Genomic DNA, 16,858 nt, shown 5'->3' with positions numbered 1-16,858 from the left:
TCATGGCTGCATGACAATTGCAGCTTCTTAAACCACATAGAGGTTACATATATATGTGCAGGCCATCGAAATAATATGGAGTTTTCCCTTTGTTAAGGAGAAAAATTATTGGTAACCAAAATTTCCAATGTCTATACAACAGAAAACAATATTACAGAATGACTGAAAAAGAAGAAGGCAGGTAAAGATGATGAAAACTCAACAATGAGATCAGAAGCTAACTAATTTATAAAACTCAAAATGGGAAAAATCCCATGACCATTGCACTCCCCCCCCTCTTCTCCATTAACAGTCAGTACTTTGGAAAAATTTACAACAGACAAAATCAAGTGTGAACCAGTTGAACCTCATTCATCTTACTCTGTGAGATATCTTTATGTAATTAAGTAACCTTTTAAGAGCCCTACCACTGTCAATGGCCTCTCTTGCTCTGTCCAGTGCAGTGGGGATATCTTCCCCGCCATCACATCCTAGCAAGTGATCCACCATTCCAGCATTTAAGACAATTCGATCATATGCTGGACCTTTCTGGCCATGAAGAGCTGCTAAACCCAACTCAATATTCTTAGAGACCTGATAATGAAAAAAAAGTTCTACATCATTGTGGCTGACCAGAAAGAAAAACCCTCAGAAGAATGAGAATCCGACGGGAAGGAAAGCCATTTTAGCCAATGGCGCAACGAACTTTAGGTTGGTTGAAATAAAAATCAGATGTCTGATTCAAGATGCAGTAGCAGGTCTTAAGTTAACTAAAAGGCATTCTCAGACCTCAGCAAACAGGTTAAATGGACAATGAGAACATAGAGGGAATTAATTTAGGAACCACAAAAACTGGCATATTTTGCCAAATTAGAAGTATAAGAATACATGGTTAATCTAAATATCCTGGATCATTGGACCAGTACTGTCTCAAAGATACTATAGCTATTCTGATGCAAAATACAACAAACAAGTTCTGTCCTTAAATTAAAGTAACCACCAAGCTAGATGATATTTAACCTGTAACAGGTCAGTGAAACTATCTTTTCTCTTTCATTTCTAGATGTTACAGTGAAACTATCTTTTCTCTTTCATTTCTAGTTGTAGCAGGTCAGTGAACCTATCTTTTTTCTTTAATTTCTAGGTATTTCCATGTTGTGCACGAGGGATGCACCTCTCTTTTCTCTAGTGGTCTTTGGAAAATTTGCCCAACATGAAATAAATCTTAAATAGACATAAATGGTGGGATGGGAAAGCCTTTTTCTTTTTGGACAAATATCTTGACGAATCAGTCCCCTGAATTTCCAACCAAGTTGTTAGGAGGAAAAGGACAGAACATTTGAACCATGTGTTGGAGAGGTAGCTGCATGCTACCACCATCAAGCACAGGATTGGAGTTTAAGCCAATGGAAAGACTGACAGAGAGAAGAAAATAATAATTATGGACTTGAAAAACTCACTGATCGATCAGTTCTTGGCGTATCAGTGGGTTCAAAACCATAGTCTTTGGCATTAACCTCCATACTAAAACTCTCACGTGACACCCCTGAAATACCAAGAGTTGAGATATCAGTGATAGAAGAAAGGTTCAATGAAGTATGTAGTCAATATGTGAATGTGAATATCAGTTATAATAATAGAACTAGGATGTTATTAAGGAACTCAGTTACAAATTCAAAATTAAGCAATTATAGAACATTTTAAAGGGATTTAAAGGAGCCATATGAGTAAAGAATGCAAACCGTCAACTTCAAAAGCAGATGCTCTGCTCAAGGAGCGGAAACCTGAGCAGTAGTTTACTGGAAGTCCTTTTGATGCATTTGCAGAGCGCAATCTTGTTGTCATTGAGAGGGCCCCTTCCTCACCCTAAATTAGAGTATCGTTAGATACTGGATAAGTAGTTGCTTTTAATAGTTGAAACCAAAAGGCTATATTAGTAGGTTAACAGGAACCATCTAAAAATCCTCTGTTCTGCGTTTTAAGATTAAAGGAACCTCTGCCATTGTATAGCGATGCCTTGTAGTATCAAAGATCATATGTAGAACCCCGCTTCAATTTTCCATTTAAAAATTTCCAATGTGCTAAAAAGTTAAAAGATATTTTTGTGACAGGGCTGTTTCAGAATATCTAAAAATTAAATTACTATTGAGTCACAACGTCTGAAAATGCTAAGTTCAAACCTTCACCACCAAACCAGAATGAACACCTCTTCTTTTCATGAGCATTAAAAGAGGTTCCTCATAACCTTCATGATAAAATCCAGCAACAATTGCTTCCTTCCCTTGAGCCTGTTGAAAAACAACATGTTATTACATGCTGATTGGTCTAGCATTTACAAGTTATTAAATGCTACAATAAGCATTATTTTATCCAGAGTAGAGTAATAGCAAGTAAACACACGCATAATGCAAATCTATATCTACTGAGGCCTTAAAAGAGGAATATATGTTTCCTGCAAAAGCACACACAAGAAGTTCCTTAGGAATAAATAAGTGATATTTCAATCATTTCACGAGGATTTTCTTAAAGTGGAAATAAGGACCAGCAAGATGTATATAATCAAACAAGCTAGTCAATAAGAATGTGGCTTACCCTCACAAATTGTTGAACTTTTTCAGTTGTTGCAAGTGGGGGACGTTTCTTTATGTGCTCTCTCAACCCAGTCAATGAGTATCTAAAGATAAAGGATAAGAAAACAATTCATAAGCAGGAAAAGAGACACACAAGGAGGTCACACTCTAAAAGGAGAAGCAGAGAAAGGCTTAAATAAATATACGTGGTTGGATTTCATACAAAGGTGGGCAAGCTTCACGCTGACTTATGTAGGCAAAACCAACCTCCTCATCCTGAAATTACAGTCAAGAAAGTTAGAAAGGGCGACCAGAGAAAATACAAAGCGGCACTGGAAATTAGTATGTGACAAAGACCTCAAGAAGTTCTTTAGCCTGCAAAGGGGTCAAGCTTGTATTTGCTCCCATATACTTCAGCATTTGTTCCTCAGTTATGCCCCCCTAATAAATTACAGAACCAGTCAAATAGTAACAAATCTAGCTCAGGACACAAATAAAAATTGCATAGAAAGTTATGGTCCATGCAGGTAAGAGAATATATTAAACCAATAAAATTACATTACACTTTTATTGTGTGGATTCAATTTATATTAAGATTTTTAGTTGAACGGTGAAATTTATTAGTGGGATTAACAATTGCTTTTAAAATAACTTCATGATCAAAGAAAACAGAAATAAACAACATACGGGCTACAACAATAAACATGTAGAGATCTGACCTTAGGTGGCATCCAATCAACACCATGGAGCAACGAAGATTCACCATAACAAGATCTAACTGCAGCAACAAATAAAGTGCTCCTAAAGAAACGAGTGTTCCCATCATAAGGTTCACCATAATGAGTCAATGACCTAACATCAGCAACTGGTGGAGAACCTAATGACCAACTGAAAGTTGAATTACACAGAAAAGCGATATCCAAACTACTAAAGAAAATAATCAAGTAAGCATAAAAGAAATTACCAAGTTCATCATCAAAAGCAAGGCAGTATGCTTTCAGTTCTCTATCAGTTTCCCTATTCATACGTTGACCAATTAAAAAAGCTGAAAGCAATGACTCACTAACTCCTCCTGAACATTCATTATCTCCAACATTCAATGGAAGAACCTCTCTTAAAACACCTTGAACCTCCTCGTAACCAAGATGGCCACCAGCCAAAATCTCTCTAAGTGCACCAACTAATCTCATCTCACTTGTACAATTGCCAACATACTGAGGCCCAATTGAACTCCCAATACTCATAATCGAACCTTCAGGATCCGCAATAAAAATCAGATCAGGCGGTAGGGCACGAACAAGCAAGGGCCAAAAGTTATTCATGGCTCGCTTTTCCCCTTCACTCCATTGAGTTTCTTCTGGGAATGCATTTGCACGTATTGTCATTGCTGCAAAAAATGCCCCAAGCTGAGCTTTTGACACTTTCTCTTCATCTTTAAGCTCTCCCCTAGCTAAAACACACGCACGCACATTAGGAAAAAACAATCAATTTTGATTACCTGGAAAAAGAAAAAGACAAAATTCAAAAAGGAAATTCTAGAACCCAGTGCTTGAAAAGTCTAAAAATGCAAGAATTCAATTATAGTTGCTCGAATTCAATTTTTTCAATTTCAACTTTCAACTTTCAACTTTAAAAAGAATAGAAATCTTATACTCAATTGAACTAAATTCTTGCACAATCATGTTCCTTTTGACATGATTTCAATTTCTTCAAAAATGGATTCAAAAAAAAAAAATTGAAAGAATTGAATTCCAGTAAACTTTTTCCATATGTGAGAGTTGATTAGACTTCAATCAAACTCAGTTCTTGGGTTTTTAGACTTTCCAAAACACAAACTGAGTTCTTTCCAATTATTTTTATAATCCAAACAACGCCTTAATGTTTGCTTACCTGATCTTAAAATGGTATCTAGCACTTTAAAGGCTTGGTCTTCATTGAGCGGCCTGGTTTGAGTAGGACCTGTGCAAACCCTAGCTTGAGCATCCAACACGGTTTGATTCGGTTTGGGTAATTTGGAATTCCGATAAGAAGAAGAAACCGCCGGATTCTTAATATCGGATTCAGGAATCCCTAACTGATCAAGTATTGCCGAGTCTAGTGCAGCTGCTTTAACAATCAAACATAAATTTCTCCGTCCAATACAACGGTCTGTAGAGAATCGTAAACAAGAAGAATGAAGTCTTGAATGGGTGAGATTGCTAGGACTGGCGATTCGGATTGAGATAGAAAAAGGTTCTGGATTAATCAGCGCTTTCATGATCACCTCTATCTCTCTCTTTCTCTCTGGTTTTGCTTTGGGAAATAAGAAATGGAACTTGATGCAACAGACTCGCTACTGCGAGCAGCTGGTTATGAACGCTAATAGTATTTTTTTTTTTTTAAATAAATAAATTGTCAACGCTCTGACTTTTTTTTTTTCCTATATCTTTTGAATACCGCTAGACACGGGAGGAGATGAAGAAGGGCGGGGTAGATAATACCGAGCCAAGAATAGTAGCTCTCTTTCTGAATTTATTCATCGTGAAACTCATGCTGAAATCAAATGTAAGTGAATTTACATGTTTTTGTAAGGTTCTAATAAGATGTTGTGTACCCATTTCAACATCTTATTTATGTTTAGATTGTTATAGTACACTAATGAAAAATTAAAAAAAAGATGGAGTATATGAATATTAATTTTTGGTTTGCCAATTAATGCACACCGATTTCCAATTTAGCTCAATCATTTTGCATGTCTTGATTCTTCTAAAAAGTTATGATTTTATCTACAATTGCTATAGTTTTATGTGAACTCTTTTTTGTAAATGAAGACTAATTTAAAAATATAAAAATATCATCCTACAAAGGAAGCTCATTCTAATACTAATCACTATTTTTTCTAAAAAAATTATTTTACTATGAATAATATATCAATTGCATATAGCTCAATGGAGTCTTGATTTGTTAATTTTTATTATTTTAATATTTTAAATATTTTTCGTTCAACTAAACATTTAAATTTTAAAATTTTGATACATTTAAATATTTGTGATTGATTTAGTCTCACTAAAGTGTTGACTAAATAAAATTCAGGCTCACCTTCACTTATAGCCCCATCATACAAAATTAAGAAAAAATAAATAAAAACAACCTTACTTTCATTTGTTTCACTTTTATTTCCTTATTTTTCCTAATTTTCTATATTCATTCCTAATATCTCCCCAAATGCATGTAAAATCTAATAATTTATCGACTAATTACTTAAGTTAATAAATTTGGTAATCACATTTATCAAATGATTAACTAAAAAGAGTATTAACCATTCAACATCCAAAAATAGGAAGGATATTAAATGAGTTAATTTTTATTTTTTCATTATTTTTGTATGGCGTGGCTGACTTATTCAATAAAAGCAGGCAAAATTGGTCACCAATGAATCTAACAATTTTGAAGCATTTAAATATATCTCATTTTTTAAATTTAGACATTTAATTGAACAAAACAATTTAAATACCAAAATAGCAAAAAATTAAAAAGTTGGATACCATTTATATAGTCTTACCATTTCATGACTATAAGATTTCAAGTTGGTGTTTCGAAAGAGCTAATTAATATTCACAAAAAAAAAAAAGAGCTAATTAATAAAAATAATAAAATAACAATACTTTAATTTGTAAAAAAAAAAAAAAGAAGAAGAGCAAACCCCCTTATTATCACCTTAATTGCTCTCTAGCACCTTAGGACCAACTATCTATAAAATCTATATAAACAAAACGTATGATGTTTTTTAAAATAAACATTAATCGTATATAATTATGGGGTTTACCATTTTTAAAACTTGTTATTTGTTTATTTATGTTTTTTGTTCATAAATGCAAATCGGCCCATAACTGAATACCAATACTAATCAAATTGGGCTCGTGGTAGTAACACGGGCCTTTCTACCGGGTCCGTTTTCACTCGAATAACCGCGGGTTCCTATTAACAAGCACACTCGCTTTCCCTCTTCCATTTTCAAATTCTCACCCAACCTGAACCAATTCTAAGCTTAAAGAAAAAACAATGGCGGGATCTCTAGCATTAGTACTAAGCGAACCTCAAGAGAAATCTGTTTCGAACATCAAAGAAGAATGGCAAAAAGTCTCATACTCTCGGTTTATCACCTATCCTTCTCTCCCTTCCACGCATCCCTCGCTCATCCCTTTCTCTAACAGTTGCCGATACAAAGGGACTCGCGGCACTTGGCTTTCCTCTCACTCTCCAACCGCATCTCTGCAAATCCGTAACTACAAATCCATCTCTCACGCTGTCCTCACCGTCTGTTTGCACGGCAATATCCTTGTGAGTTTTGTTTTTTGAAAATTTTTTTATTCATTTTTTTTTTCACAAGGATTATTATAGAAGCTTCATTGGCTTTGATTGTTATTAAATAATGAATGAAACTAAAAAAAAGTAAATAAATATGGTTTCAGGAAGAGCACTATGTTTCAAAGTTGCACTTCACATGGCCACTAGTGTCATGTCTATCTGGATATCCTCCTAGAGGTAGCAGATCTTTGTTTGTCAGCTATAAAGACTCTCTTGGCCAGGTAATTATTGACTAATTAGAATTCAATTTAACTTTAGAGTTTCCAAACACTATGCTACAGTACGGAGCTAAACTGCATTCTCTTTCAAGAAATTGATTGAATGCTTCATTGGAATTGGGAGGTCAGAATTCTTCACACCTACAGTGAGGCCAATCAGTGTGCTGATTGGTTGGCTAATATGAACTTAAGTCTGAATATAAGATGTCACGTCCTTTTGATTTTGTAATTTTTAAATTCTTTAGGCCTATGGCCTCCTTTTGATTCAAACAGAGAAAGAAAAGAAAAATTATGTAATTAATGTGTTATCGGTGTAGAAGTTATGAATCTCAAATTGAGGATTTTTATCTGTTTCTAGCACAAACAACAACAAAAAATTTTTGACCATATTTTGTCACTACGTTGGCTTCTTTTAGTTTGTTTTTCTTGCAGGGTTGGCAATGTGTGAAATTGCTTTTATTATTATTATCTACATTTCAACTGTAGTTATACATCTAATTAAACTCAGAATGTAACTCAGTGATTTCTTTTGCCGCTAAAATCAAAATTTAATTAGCTCCGTAATTTATTTTATTGCTATATCCTAGAGACTTGTTTTCGGTTGCTTGCAGATCCAGAAGTTTGCGTTGCGATTTTCTGTGATTTCTGAAGCGGAGACATTTATAAATGCTTTGAAGGTTAATAAGTGGGAATTTTATTACCACCATTATAAAATTATGGAAAAATTCCTCCTCATTTCAATCATGGTGTTTTATTTGTTTTGTCTTTTCAGGATATCTTGAAGGATTCCACTGAAACTGAACCTCTGAATAGTGACATTCGATCTGAAATTTCTTTGGAATCTAAGTTCATGTCTGCTGACGGAATTCCATCTAGGTAAAATGTGAAACCTTCCATTTACCTAATTTACTTAAACCATCAAGTACGTAAAATTTTATCTTATCAAGAAGAGTTATTAACCGAAATCAAATGGTGCAAGACTTTTAATGACAAATGGTGCTTGCAGAGCTTGTGAGGAGGAATCAAGTGTCATGACTCCCGTTCAGACTTCTTCTTTCGAAACCCAATTCCCATTGAGTTTGAACTATGAAGTTGAGCAAGACTCACAAACCGAGAAAACATTACCAAGTCGCAACCATGAAGACATTTCTTCTGCTTTGCCTCCTAGCTTTGCTTCATTTCTGAGCAACTGCTGTTCTGAGGTCCAGCAAGGTAGATAGATTGCTCCAGCTACAACTACAAATTTTCAACTCATTCATTCTATTGACACTTCACTTTGAACTGGTGCAGTTGCAGCCCAGCCGACTTCATTTGAGGATGTCGATCTCAAATCTCAAATTGCGGTATCCTCTTGTAGTTTTGCTTACGTATGAATATGTCTGGTCACTAGACTTGTATGGTGATACTTGGCGCAGCCACTTCTAAACTTACATTTTCTCCAGCTAGCTAATTTGTTAATGCTTTTCTCTTTTCTCTTTTTGTTGTAGAGATACATGGAAGATTCCTCTTTCCAAGGTAACTTCCCTTAACCTTAACCTAGTTGTAGCTGTAATTTCTAACCCTTCTTTTCTTTGGCTTTGTCTTGCCACCAAGACTGGAGCTTATATTACTTTTTGCTTAACTTTGATATCATGCAACCACACTCTATTTGGATTTGGAAGGCATGATGCTTAGAAGCTAATGCTTAGATAAGAATAATGAAAAACTATCTCTAGAAAATATGTTTCAATAATTTGCTAATTTGTCATGGTTATCGATTTTGAATTGGCAGAGATGTTGATTAAAGTGGAGAAAGTTATTAGTGAAATTGGAGATGATCTGTTGCTGTGATTCTACTCTCCTGCTTTTGTACGTAAAAGGTTCAAATTTCCGTCCTGTTTCCTATTTAGGTGTTAGTCTTTAGATTCAAAATTCAAATAAACCCTGCCCCCGATATATTCATAGTGCATTTAATATGATATTAGCTTATAGGTTACCCACAAAGAAGATTTGGCCAGAGAAGGAAATACACATCACTGGCATATTTGATGTCGATCCCTTCTATAAAAACTCGGTGTTTTAGTGGCTGTTTCTTTTTGGGTTCTCCTGATTGTTCTTTTTTTCTTTGCTTAATCGTGGTTGCTGCCACATTCTTTTTTTATATGGGCGTCATGCTACATTGTCGTCAATTTTCCCTTTATAAGACCTAAACCAGAATTTATTAGCTATAAACTGGAGATAATGCAACTTACTTATTTTCAATATGTTAGATATTATGTTCCTCAATAAAGAAAATGGTTGGATGGTATAGACATTGTTGGTATAATACTATAGGATGAGAAGTAGTGATCTGAAAGAGTGACCGCCAGGTGCCAATGTAACACTTAGAATAACATTAGCGAAAGAGGAGGATTTTTGTTGTTTAATTTAGACCCTGTGGCTAGGACTCTCGGAATAAAAGATTATATTAGCCTTCTTATCAAGTTAATCTGATTAATTAGTACCCGATACAACATGCTTTTTGGATTCTAATTTGTCTTATAGAAGGAAATACAATTCAGTTTAGATGCACTAAAGGCATTGGAGCCACATTGGCAGAAAATTATCTAATCCTATATGAGGATCATCAGGATATAACAACTGTGAAAGTACAGGTGACGAATTGCAGGCCAGCAGGCAGCCATGGAAGAAACAAAAATGTTGTATGCCATGGATAATGACTTTCTTAATGGGCGGTTCCCACAAGAAAAATTCTTTAAATATTCTAGACCAGTAAACCGGAACGTTGAAGTCACAATCATCTCTATTCTATATGTCCAGGCTAAAATTCCATCAAATCCTACACAGAACTTAATTATTTCATTCCTTATCAAAGCAAAATCCCATTTTCTACGACCACATCTATGGCATCTCATAATCTCCTTCTCTTTCTCTTTCCTTTACTGGCGAGTCTAACTGCACCAGTTTTCGCCTCCAATTCTATGTACCCTTTTAACTGCTCTGATACCGCAAATGGCTGCTTAGCTTTCCTGTACCATAACAACCAAGGCCTTCAGCAAGAACAAATTGCTGCTTTTTATAACGTAAGCTTAACCGAAATCAGCCCAATTCCCCGAGGAGACAGTCAAGACTATATTATATCCGTCATTGCTGCTTGCAAAAACATCAACGGGACCACTGCATACTTCTATGATGCACCCTATACTGTTCAACAAAACGACACTTTTGTGACCGTTTCAGAACAGATTTATAGCGGGCAAGCTTGGGGAGTCGGAGATGAAGAAAGTAAATTCATTACAGGAAATGTAGTGTCAATGCATCTTTTGTCTGGGTGTGTAGCTAGTGACTCCCAATTTGTGGTAACATACACTGTTCAGCAAAATGACACAATATCAGACATTGCCAACAGACTATCTTCCACTGTGAGTGGTATTCAGAGCATGAACAGCCTGCTGATTACAGACCCAAACATGCTGGTTGCCGGTTGGGTGTTGTTTGTGCCTGTGCAGCTAACTCTTGATGTGGCTCCCAGGTGAGTATGGGATTTCATATTCCATCTAATTCTGGAATGTAACGTAAGCAAATGCCATACCAATTAATTGAAAATGTCACAAAATAACTTTTTCTTTAAAACATTGAATCTGACGAATATGTGATAGTTCTATATATTTTTAGAGTGAAAAGTAATCTCTATATAAGGAATTGCCTAAAATTAATAACTAACCCTTTACATTTCCATGTATCTGCAGCCCTGCTCCATCCATAAATTAGTAAAATCATACGAAGACTCGATCGGTGAAGATGGTTTGCCGTGGCATGTTATATGGGTACTTGGTAAACGTGGAAGACAACAAGAATCTTTAGAGATGCATGTTTCTATATTCTCATGTACTGGGAAATTTAAATAGTTTATTAACAGAGTAGTGGACAATAAAGAGTGAATTTTGCACTTACCTTTCATTTGGAGAAACCCTAGGAAAAATCGAACTGATCATGTGATCTCTATTTTTGGAAAAAGATCTATCAGATTCATTTATAAGTAATGTCTACTTCTTCACCCTGGAGAAATCGAATGTTACTTTTCATGTTATTATTAGTTTTCTGGTTTCATCTCAATATGTAAGTTGGAATCACCGCTTCATAATATAATCTTCTCAGCTGAGGCTTGAAGCTCAAACAAGCTTCAGCTTGTAAGAATTACAATATTATCACTTGGACTAATGTGTGAAATTAAGTAACATTAAAATAAGATCAGAAATAAATTTAGGAAAAAGTTTGGTTAGGGTACTGAATTAAATCCTAATATAAGGAGTGAGTATTTGATTGTGGTGGCCTGCAGCACAAAATTGAGACAGAAAAAAAAGAAGGTTTGTGCTGTGTGACAATGAAGTGAAAGTGAAGGAAAATAATGGGGAGTGTCCGCGCTGCAACAGTAAGAATAAAAATAGAGAGCAAAGAGTTGAAAGCACAAAAACTGAAATTTATATACCATACTCTGCATGGCATCAATTAAGGAGAATTGAGATTGTGTAAATTTTTTGAAGGGGTATTTCTTATATTGTTCTCACTATTATGGACTCAACTTCGAAGAAAAGTTGATGGATTGCATCATTCTTTATTTAAAATAGTGAAGTTATTCAGAATAGTTATGTGATTTTCCGCACAACGACGGTTTTTTCAAGTTAATTTTGGTGTCTTTTGGCTTGGTTTATTATTTTTTATTGTTTGGGTATATAAATAAATAAGCAAGAGTATATAATTACAAAACATATGCAACTGAGGAACAGGTCTATCGGAACGTTAGCTTTGCCACCTATTTTACAATCTCACGACAAAAGTACTAGCGATAAAAATTATCATATATTTATATTCACTAAAATACTTTTAAAAGTATTGTGTATGAGTTGATATTTTAATTGATATTTTAAATTTGAATTTTAAATATGTAATTATATTAAAATTTTTAAAATAATTATTGATCACTCATAAAAATCTATCGACACATTTTAAATTTATTTAAATTTTTAAATGAATAAAAACAACTCCAAAATGCTATATGCTTAAATATAAACCTAAACTTAAGCGTTAATGTATAATAATTATGGACATGTGTCGACTTTCTAACGTCTCTAGCATATCAACCTCGTCGTATAAGCTTTCCTTGCAAAAACGTTAACAATATGGCGACGATATTAGTTTTCCGTCAGGAAAGTGATGTCATCCGGCAGTTTAGGCAATGATATTTTGGTCTCCATAATCTGGAAATCGGTATTCTTGATTATGCCAAACTCCTTAGAACAAGATCATTACACTTCAATGGTGTTTTAATTAAGATTGTAATTTTCAAATATTATAATAATCTGCAAATGAGAAAAATAAAATATAATTTCTAACATTCTGAATAAAATAAAGAAACCTCATAGGTACATGGCTATAGAAATGAAACAAAGAAAAGTAAATGCGAAAGCAATACCATAAAATTAATTAAATTATAATTTCTTTATTTTTTAGGTTCATAAAAAAAACAGAGGAGAAACTTAACGGGTATCTCAGATTATTTACTAGAGGGGTTCAGAATATTCAAATGCAATCCTCCTTGCAAACACTTGAAAGAAAAAACAACAATCTCCCAGTTCAATTTATCCTCTAATATATGCAATTAAAACTAATAATTTAATCATACTACAAAGTACAATAAACTATCATTATAACACTATTCTGTATGTTCAATGTTGCAAGGAGGCCAATAGGCTTATAATAGTAAATTTACACTACAATAGTCAAGCCAGCTCCAAGCTGTGAAGCACGTACCTGGCATTCTTCAGGATCTACCCAACATCTATATTGTTCTGCCGTAGACAAAAGTTGTCGCAAGTTGTAAGCATCGACAACTCCATATTATCTAACTATAAGCCAAGAAAGAGGCTTTGTAAATCACAAAAGCCATAATGTAGGAAAAGCTGACAGTTCCTACGTTATCAAAAAGACTTCAATGTATATTAGAGGTATAACAAACAAGTAATGACAAAGAGAGCAAACTACCATTGCTAATTCCAATCTTTCATTTCTTTTTTCTGATCTTTTTCCCTTTTATGGAAAAGTCATTCCTCTTTCCCATGTCCTGAAACAATGTCTTCTGATAATCTCCTTCCGAGTTTCTTAATCCCTTTGTTGTTAACCTTACTAGTTCGAGTTTTCGCCTCTAATAACTCAATGCACCCTTTTACCTGCTCTGAAGAATCGAATCATGTCAGGATGTGTAATGCCTCCTTATACCATATCAACAAAGGTCTGCAGATAGATCAAATTGCTTATTTTTACAATGTCAGCATAACCCAGATAACTCCAATCTTGAATGGAGATAGAAAAGACTATATAATAATGGTTCCATGTTCTTGCGAAAATGTCAATGGCACCAAAGCATACTTTTATGATGCAATCTATCAAGTGAAAGAAAATGACACATTTCTGAATGTTTCAGATCAGATGTACAGCGGGCAAGCTTGGGAAGTTGGAAATGAAAGTAGTACTTTTATTACAGGATATCAAGTTCCTATGCATCTTCTGTGTGGTTGTGTAGAAAGTGAGTCCCAAATTGTCGTAACATATACTATTGAGCAACAAGACACATTATCAGATATTGCTAGCAGATTATCATCTACTACAAGTGGCATACTGGACATGAACAGTTTTGTGATAAAAGATCCAAACTTCTTAAGACCTGATTGGGTCCTGTTTGTGCCTAAGGAGATCAATGGCATTCCAACTCCAAATACAGGTGGCTCGGAATTCTCTCCTAAAATTCATGGTTTCTCATGTTTTTTCTTTTCCTTGGTTTGCATTAAGCTAAATTCTGGAATTATACACGGAAGTTCTATCTTGTTTTCTTCTCTTTTTGTTTTTTGACTCTTTAGACAATATCATTCTTGCTCATTAGTCAAGAATGATTGTAATCATCTCAAAGCTTTGTTCAAAACCATTGGAGTCTATATTAGCAAAAGAAACAGGATATTATTTTCCTTTATGTTTCTGAAAATTTCAAGGCATTTTCATATCACATCAGGTAAAATTACATTGAAAGAAGATTTCATGTTTATTTGGATGCAGTGGAGAGATTTCAGTGAAACTGATAAATGAATCATTTGTGTAATTTGACAATCTCTTGCCTTACTTTCTGTGCAGAATCAGGAAAAAGGCAGAAGTGGGCCATTATCATCAGCATACTATCAGTTGTGACGTTACTTCTAATGATCACAGTGATAATAATCGTTCTCAGGATGAAGATATCTCAACCAAACAATAAGGAAGACCCAAAAGCACTATCTAAAAGCATGAGTACTATAAGAGGACACTCCTTGCAGATTCTGAATATGGATATAATTGAAGGTTAGACAAATAAACTAAAAAAGTCAGAACGAAATTCAATTTAGAAATGGCTTAAATTTGTAATAATTAGGCAGAATTCGTTCAGCAAGAAAAGTAAAAGGGAGATAGCACTCACAATAAAGTTACATTCTACAGATGGAACAGCTTTTGAATCAGAAAAACCAGTCATATACAGTCCAGAAGAGATTGAAGAAGCTACGAATAACTTTGATGAATCTAGGAAAATTGGAGCAGGTGGATACGGGAGTGTTTACTTTGGAGAACTAGCGGGGCAGGTATCACCTTAATTTCTTCATTCTCCTTCGCCATTACTAGCTAATTAAGGAAATATTACTACATAATGCAGGTTAATGGTCTAAACTTTGCTTTGTTTCAAATTCAGGAGGTTGCAATAAAGAAGATGAAATCAAATAAATCCAAAGAGTTCTTTGCCGAGCTTAAAGTCTTGTGTAGAATCCATCACATAAATGTGGTAAGTTATACTCAAGACTATAATACAGCTACCACGAATGAGATCGATGGTTTCAATTTCATACGTTAATTTGAAAATATAACATGTTGCAGGTGGAGCTATTGGGGTACGCCAGCGGCGACGACCATCTTTACTTGGTTTACGAGTACATTCAAAATGGATCACTTAGTGATCATCTTCATGATCCATTGCTTAAAGGTATTCAATCACTAGATGCATGCCTTAAGTTTACTAATTATTAAGACCAGTTCAAGTTTTAAAAAATAGCAAGACAGTTTTCCAATTACCAGGAGATTCTGATAACAAGCCTTATGCAATGAATGTCTGTCAGGTTATCAGGCCCTCTCTTGGACAGCAAGAACACAGATAGCAGTGGATGCTGCGAAGGGAATTGAATATATTCACGACCACACAAAAACACGCTATGTGCATCGAGATATAAAGAGCAGTAACATTCTGCTAGATGAAGGATTACGAGCGAAGGTACCTAAAACATAATTACCCCTCCTTCTAAACTAGACTACAGATTCATTTGATTAGCAAAAAAAATCATTTCTGCAGGTTGCAGATTTTGGGTTGGCAAAGCTTGTTGAACGAACAAATGATGAAGATCTAATTGCGACACGACTGGTTGGGACACCAGGCTATCTTCCTCCAGAGTAATTTCTTATGTTTCGATATCTGCTGTTTCATAAGAGTCTATTCTACCGAAAAAGAAAATAAAAAAAGAAAGACTGACTTTCTTCATGAATGACTTAATATATAGATCTGTTAAGGAGCTACAGGTGACCACAAAAACTGATGTATTTGCATTTGGAGTAGTTCTGGCGGAGCTGATAACAGGCCAACGTGCACTTGTTCGTGACAACTGGGAGCCTACAAAGACGAGATCACTAATTACAGTGGTGAGTCGAAAAATTCTTCAGGAAATGAAAATTGGAAGTACTAGTTCAAATAGATGTGTTCTAGCTAGTTGAAGACTTAAAAGTAGCTAGCCAGTGCAGTGCAGGCGACATTAAAAAAAACCAAGAAAATGTCTTTAAAGATGTCATTATAATTTACTATGATCTTGCCACGATTTACCAAGCAAAGCCTTCGTTTTCAGGTTTACAAAATATTTGAAGATGATGATCCAGAGACCGCCTTGGAAAATTCTGTAGATAGAAATCTTCAGGGCAGCTTCCCTGTAGAGGATGTTTACAAGGTTAGCTTGATATATACTATTAGATTTCACCCTGTATGAGAGGCTGACTGCCCCATTTTTGACACATACCTGGACTGGACTATATTGTTGATTCTCAGTCTTATGAAAACACCATTTATGTCTTTTTAAACTGCAGATGGCAGAAATTGCAGAATGGTGTTTGAATGAAGACCCAATCAACAGGCCAGAAATGAGAGATATTGTTCCAAATCTATCTAAAATCATGACTTCCTCAGTAGAGTGGGAAGCATCCTTAGGAGGGAACAGCACAGTTTTTAGTGGGATATATAATGGAAGATAGAGAAATACAATTTCAAGGTCTGTGTTTGATTTGAGGTGTCAAATACTTGTGTTAAAACTTCAGTCACATAATTCACTAGCCAACTGCTTAATTATATATTCTGGAAATTTTCATGTACAAATGGAAAATTTATGATTATTTCTTTTTCATACCTTTTCTTTTCTTCTCTATTTATTTCAATTTTGTGATGCAAAACATAAAGAAAATATTATTACAATAAATGTTGGACTAATAATTCAGTGATGTATAATCACAAATTGCTATCTCTATAATTTCATCCAACCAAAATATTAAGATAATTTTTGTTATTTATTGCAAATGGTCATTTTGGAAAACTATAGAATTATAATTGCAATTTATAGGATAGTTAGTTGAGAGCAGAGAAGAAAAAATTGAGAGCAA

The 16,858-nt window shown here is 34.6% G+C and overlaps 3 protein-coding genes across 6 annotated transcripts; 2 read left to right on the top strand and 1 right to left on the bottom strand.

Annotated features, from left to right (window-relative positions):
• Positions 1-71: 71 nt before the first annotated feature.
• On the bottom strand, positions 72-5,042 carry LOC8273493 (anthranilate phosphoribosyltransferase). The gene is made up of 10 exons (XM_002527869.4): positions 4,440-5,042; positions 3,514-3,999; positions 3,269-3,426; positions 2,907-2,990; positions 2,773-2,825; positions 2,572-2,653; positions 2,160-2,267; positions 1,722-1,845; positions 1,440-1,525; positions 72-573 (listed from the first exon to the last, which is right to left on the bottom strand). Exons 1-10 carry the CDS (start codon positions 4,804-4,806, stop codon positions 352-354), a joined length of 1,770 nt encoding a protein of 589 aa, XP_002527915.1. The 5' UTR covers positions 4,807-5,042; the 3' UTR covers positions 72-351.
• A 654-nt stretch (positions 5,043-5,696) lies between these two features.
• LOC8273492 (protein POOR HOMOLOGOUS SYNAPSIS 1) lies at positions 5,697-11,186 on the top strand. Of its 4 annotated transcripts, none has more exons than XR_007216564.1 (10): positions 5,697-6,869; positions 7,001-7,117; positions 7,726-7,791; positions 7,887-7,990; positions 8,121-8,326; positions 8,405-8,457; positions 8,602-8,629; positions 8,886-8,962; positions 9,748-10,625; positions 10,843-11,186. XR_007216564.1 is itself a non-coding variant. In XM_002527868.4 (8 exons), the coding sequence occupies exons 1-8, from the start codon at positions 6,591-6,593 to the stop codon at positions 8,942-8,944; spliced, it is 912 nt and encodes a 303-aa protein (XP_002527914.1). In that variant the 5' UTR covers positions 5,699-6,590; the 3' UTR covers positions 8,945-9,254. The 4 variants fall into 4 exon arrangements, 2 of the variants coding, with proteins under 2 accessions (XP_025014687.1, XP_002527914.1); XR_007216563.1 differs by having other exon boundaries at positions 8,886-8,973; XM_002527868.4 differs by lacking the exons at positions 9,748-10,625; positions 10,843-11,186 and having other exon boundaries at positions 5,699-6,869; positions 8,886-9,254.
• A 2,120-nt stretch (positions 11,187-13,306) lies between these two features.
• LOC8273490 (lysM domain receptor-like kinase 3) lies at positions 13,307-16,491 on the top strand. The gene is made up of 10 exons (XM_048377224.1): positions 13,307-13,874; positions 14,282-14,450; positions 14,550-14,754; positions 14,862-14,951; positions 15,044-15,149; positions 15,283-15,434; positions 15,513-15,610; positions 15,718-15,856; positions 16,057-16,155; positions 16,292-16,491. The coding sequence occupies exons 1-10, from the start codon at positions 13,307-13,309 to the stop codon at positions 16,454-16,456; spliced, it is 1,791 nt and encodes a 596-aa protein (XP_048233181.1). The 3' UTR covers positions 16,457-16,491.
• The last annotated feature ends 367 nt before the right edge of the window (positions 16,492-16,858 follow it).

The sequence above is a fragment of the Ricinus communis genome, chromosome 7 (assembly GCF_019578655.1).
Source record: "Ricinus communis isolate WT05 ecotype wild-type chromosome 7, ASM1957865v1, whole genome shotgun sequence".
NCBI classification, from domain to species: domain Eukaryota; kingdom Viridiplantae; phylum Streptophyta; class Magnoliopsida; order Malpighiales; family Euphorbiaceae; genus Ricinus; species Ricinus communis.
Note: the sequence above shows the minus strand (reverse complement) of the source record. Positions and strands in the feature narration are given on the sequence as shown.

What these genes read in the sequence shown, in the direction of transcription:
- LOC8273493 (XM_002527869.4), bottom strand. Translation starts at nt 4,806, where the DNA reads ATGAAAGCGCTGATTAATCCAGAACCTTTTTCTATCTCAATCCGAATC. An exon ending in TGCTTTTGATGATGAACTTG is followed by an intron (nt 3,427 to 3,513) that starts GTAATTTCTTTT and finishes GTTGGTCATTAG; the next exon opens with GTTCTCCACCAGTTGCTGAT. An exon ending in CGCCAAGAACTGATCGATCA is followed by an intron (nt 574 to 1,439) that starts GTGAGTTTTTCA and finishes TTTCATTATCAG; the next exon opens with GTCTCTAAGAATATTGAGTT.
- LOC8273490 (XM_048377224.1), top strand. Translation starts at nt 13,307, where the DNA reads ATGCACCCTTTTACCTGCTCTGAAGAATCGAATCATGTCAGGATGTGT. An exon ending in TCATGATCCATTGCTTAAAG is followed by an intron (nt 15,150 to 15,282) that starts GTATTCAATCAC and finishes AATGTCTGTCAG; the next exon opens with GTTATCAGGCCCTCTCTTGG. An exon ending in CGAGATCACTAATTACAGTG is followed by an intron (nt 15,857 to 16,056) that starts GTGAGTCGAAAA and finishes CTTCGTTTTCAG; the next exon opens with GTTTACAAAATATTTGAAGA.
- LOC8273492 (XM_002527868.4), top strand. Translation starts at nt 6,591, where the DNA reads ATGGCGGGATCTCTAGCATTAGTACTAAGCGAACCTCAAGAGAAATCT. An exon ending in GCTGACGGAATTCCATCTAG is followed by an intron (nt 7,991 to 8,120) that starts GTAAAATGTGAA and finishes TGGTGCTTGCAG; the next exon opens with AGCTTGTGAGGAGGAATCAA. An exon ending in CTGTTCTGAGGTCCAGCAAG is followed by an intron (nt 8,327 to 8,404) that starts GTAGATAGATTG and finishes GAACTGGTGCAG; the next exon opens with TTGCAGCCCAGCCGACTTCA.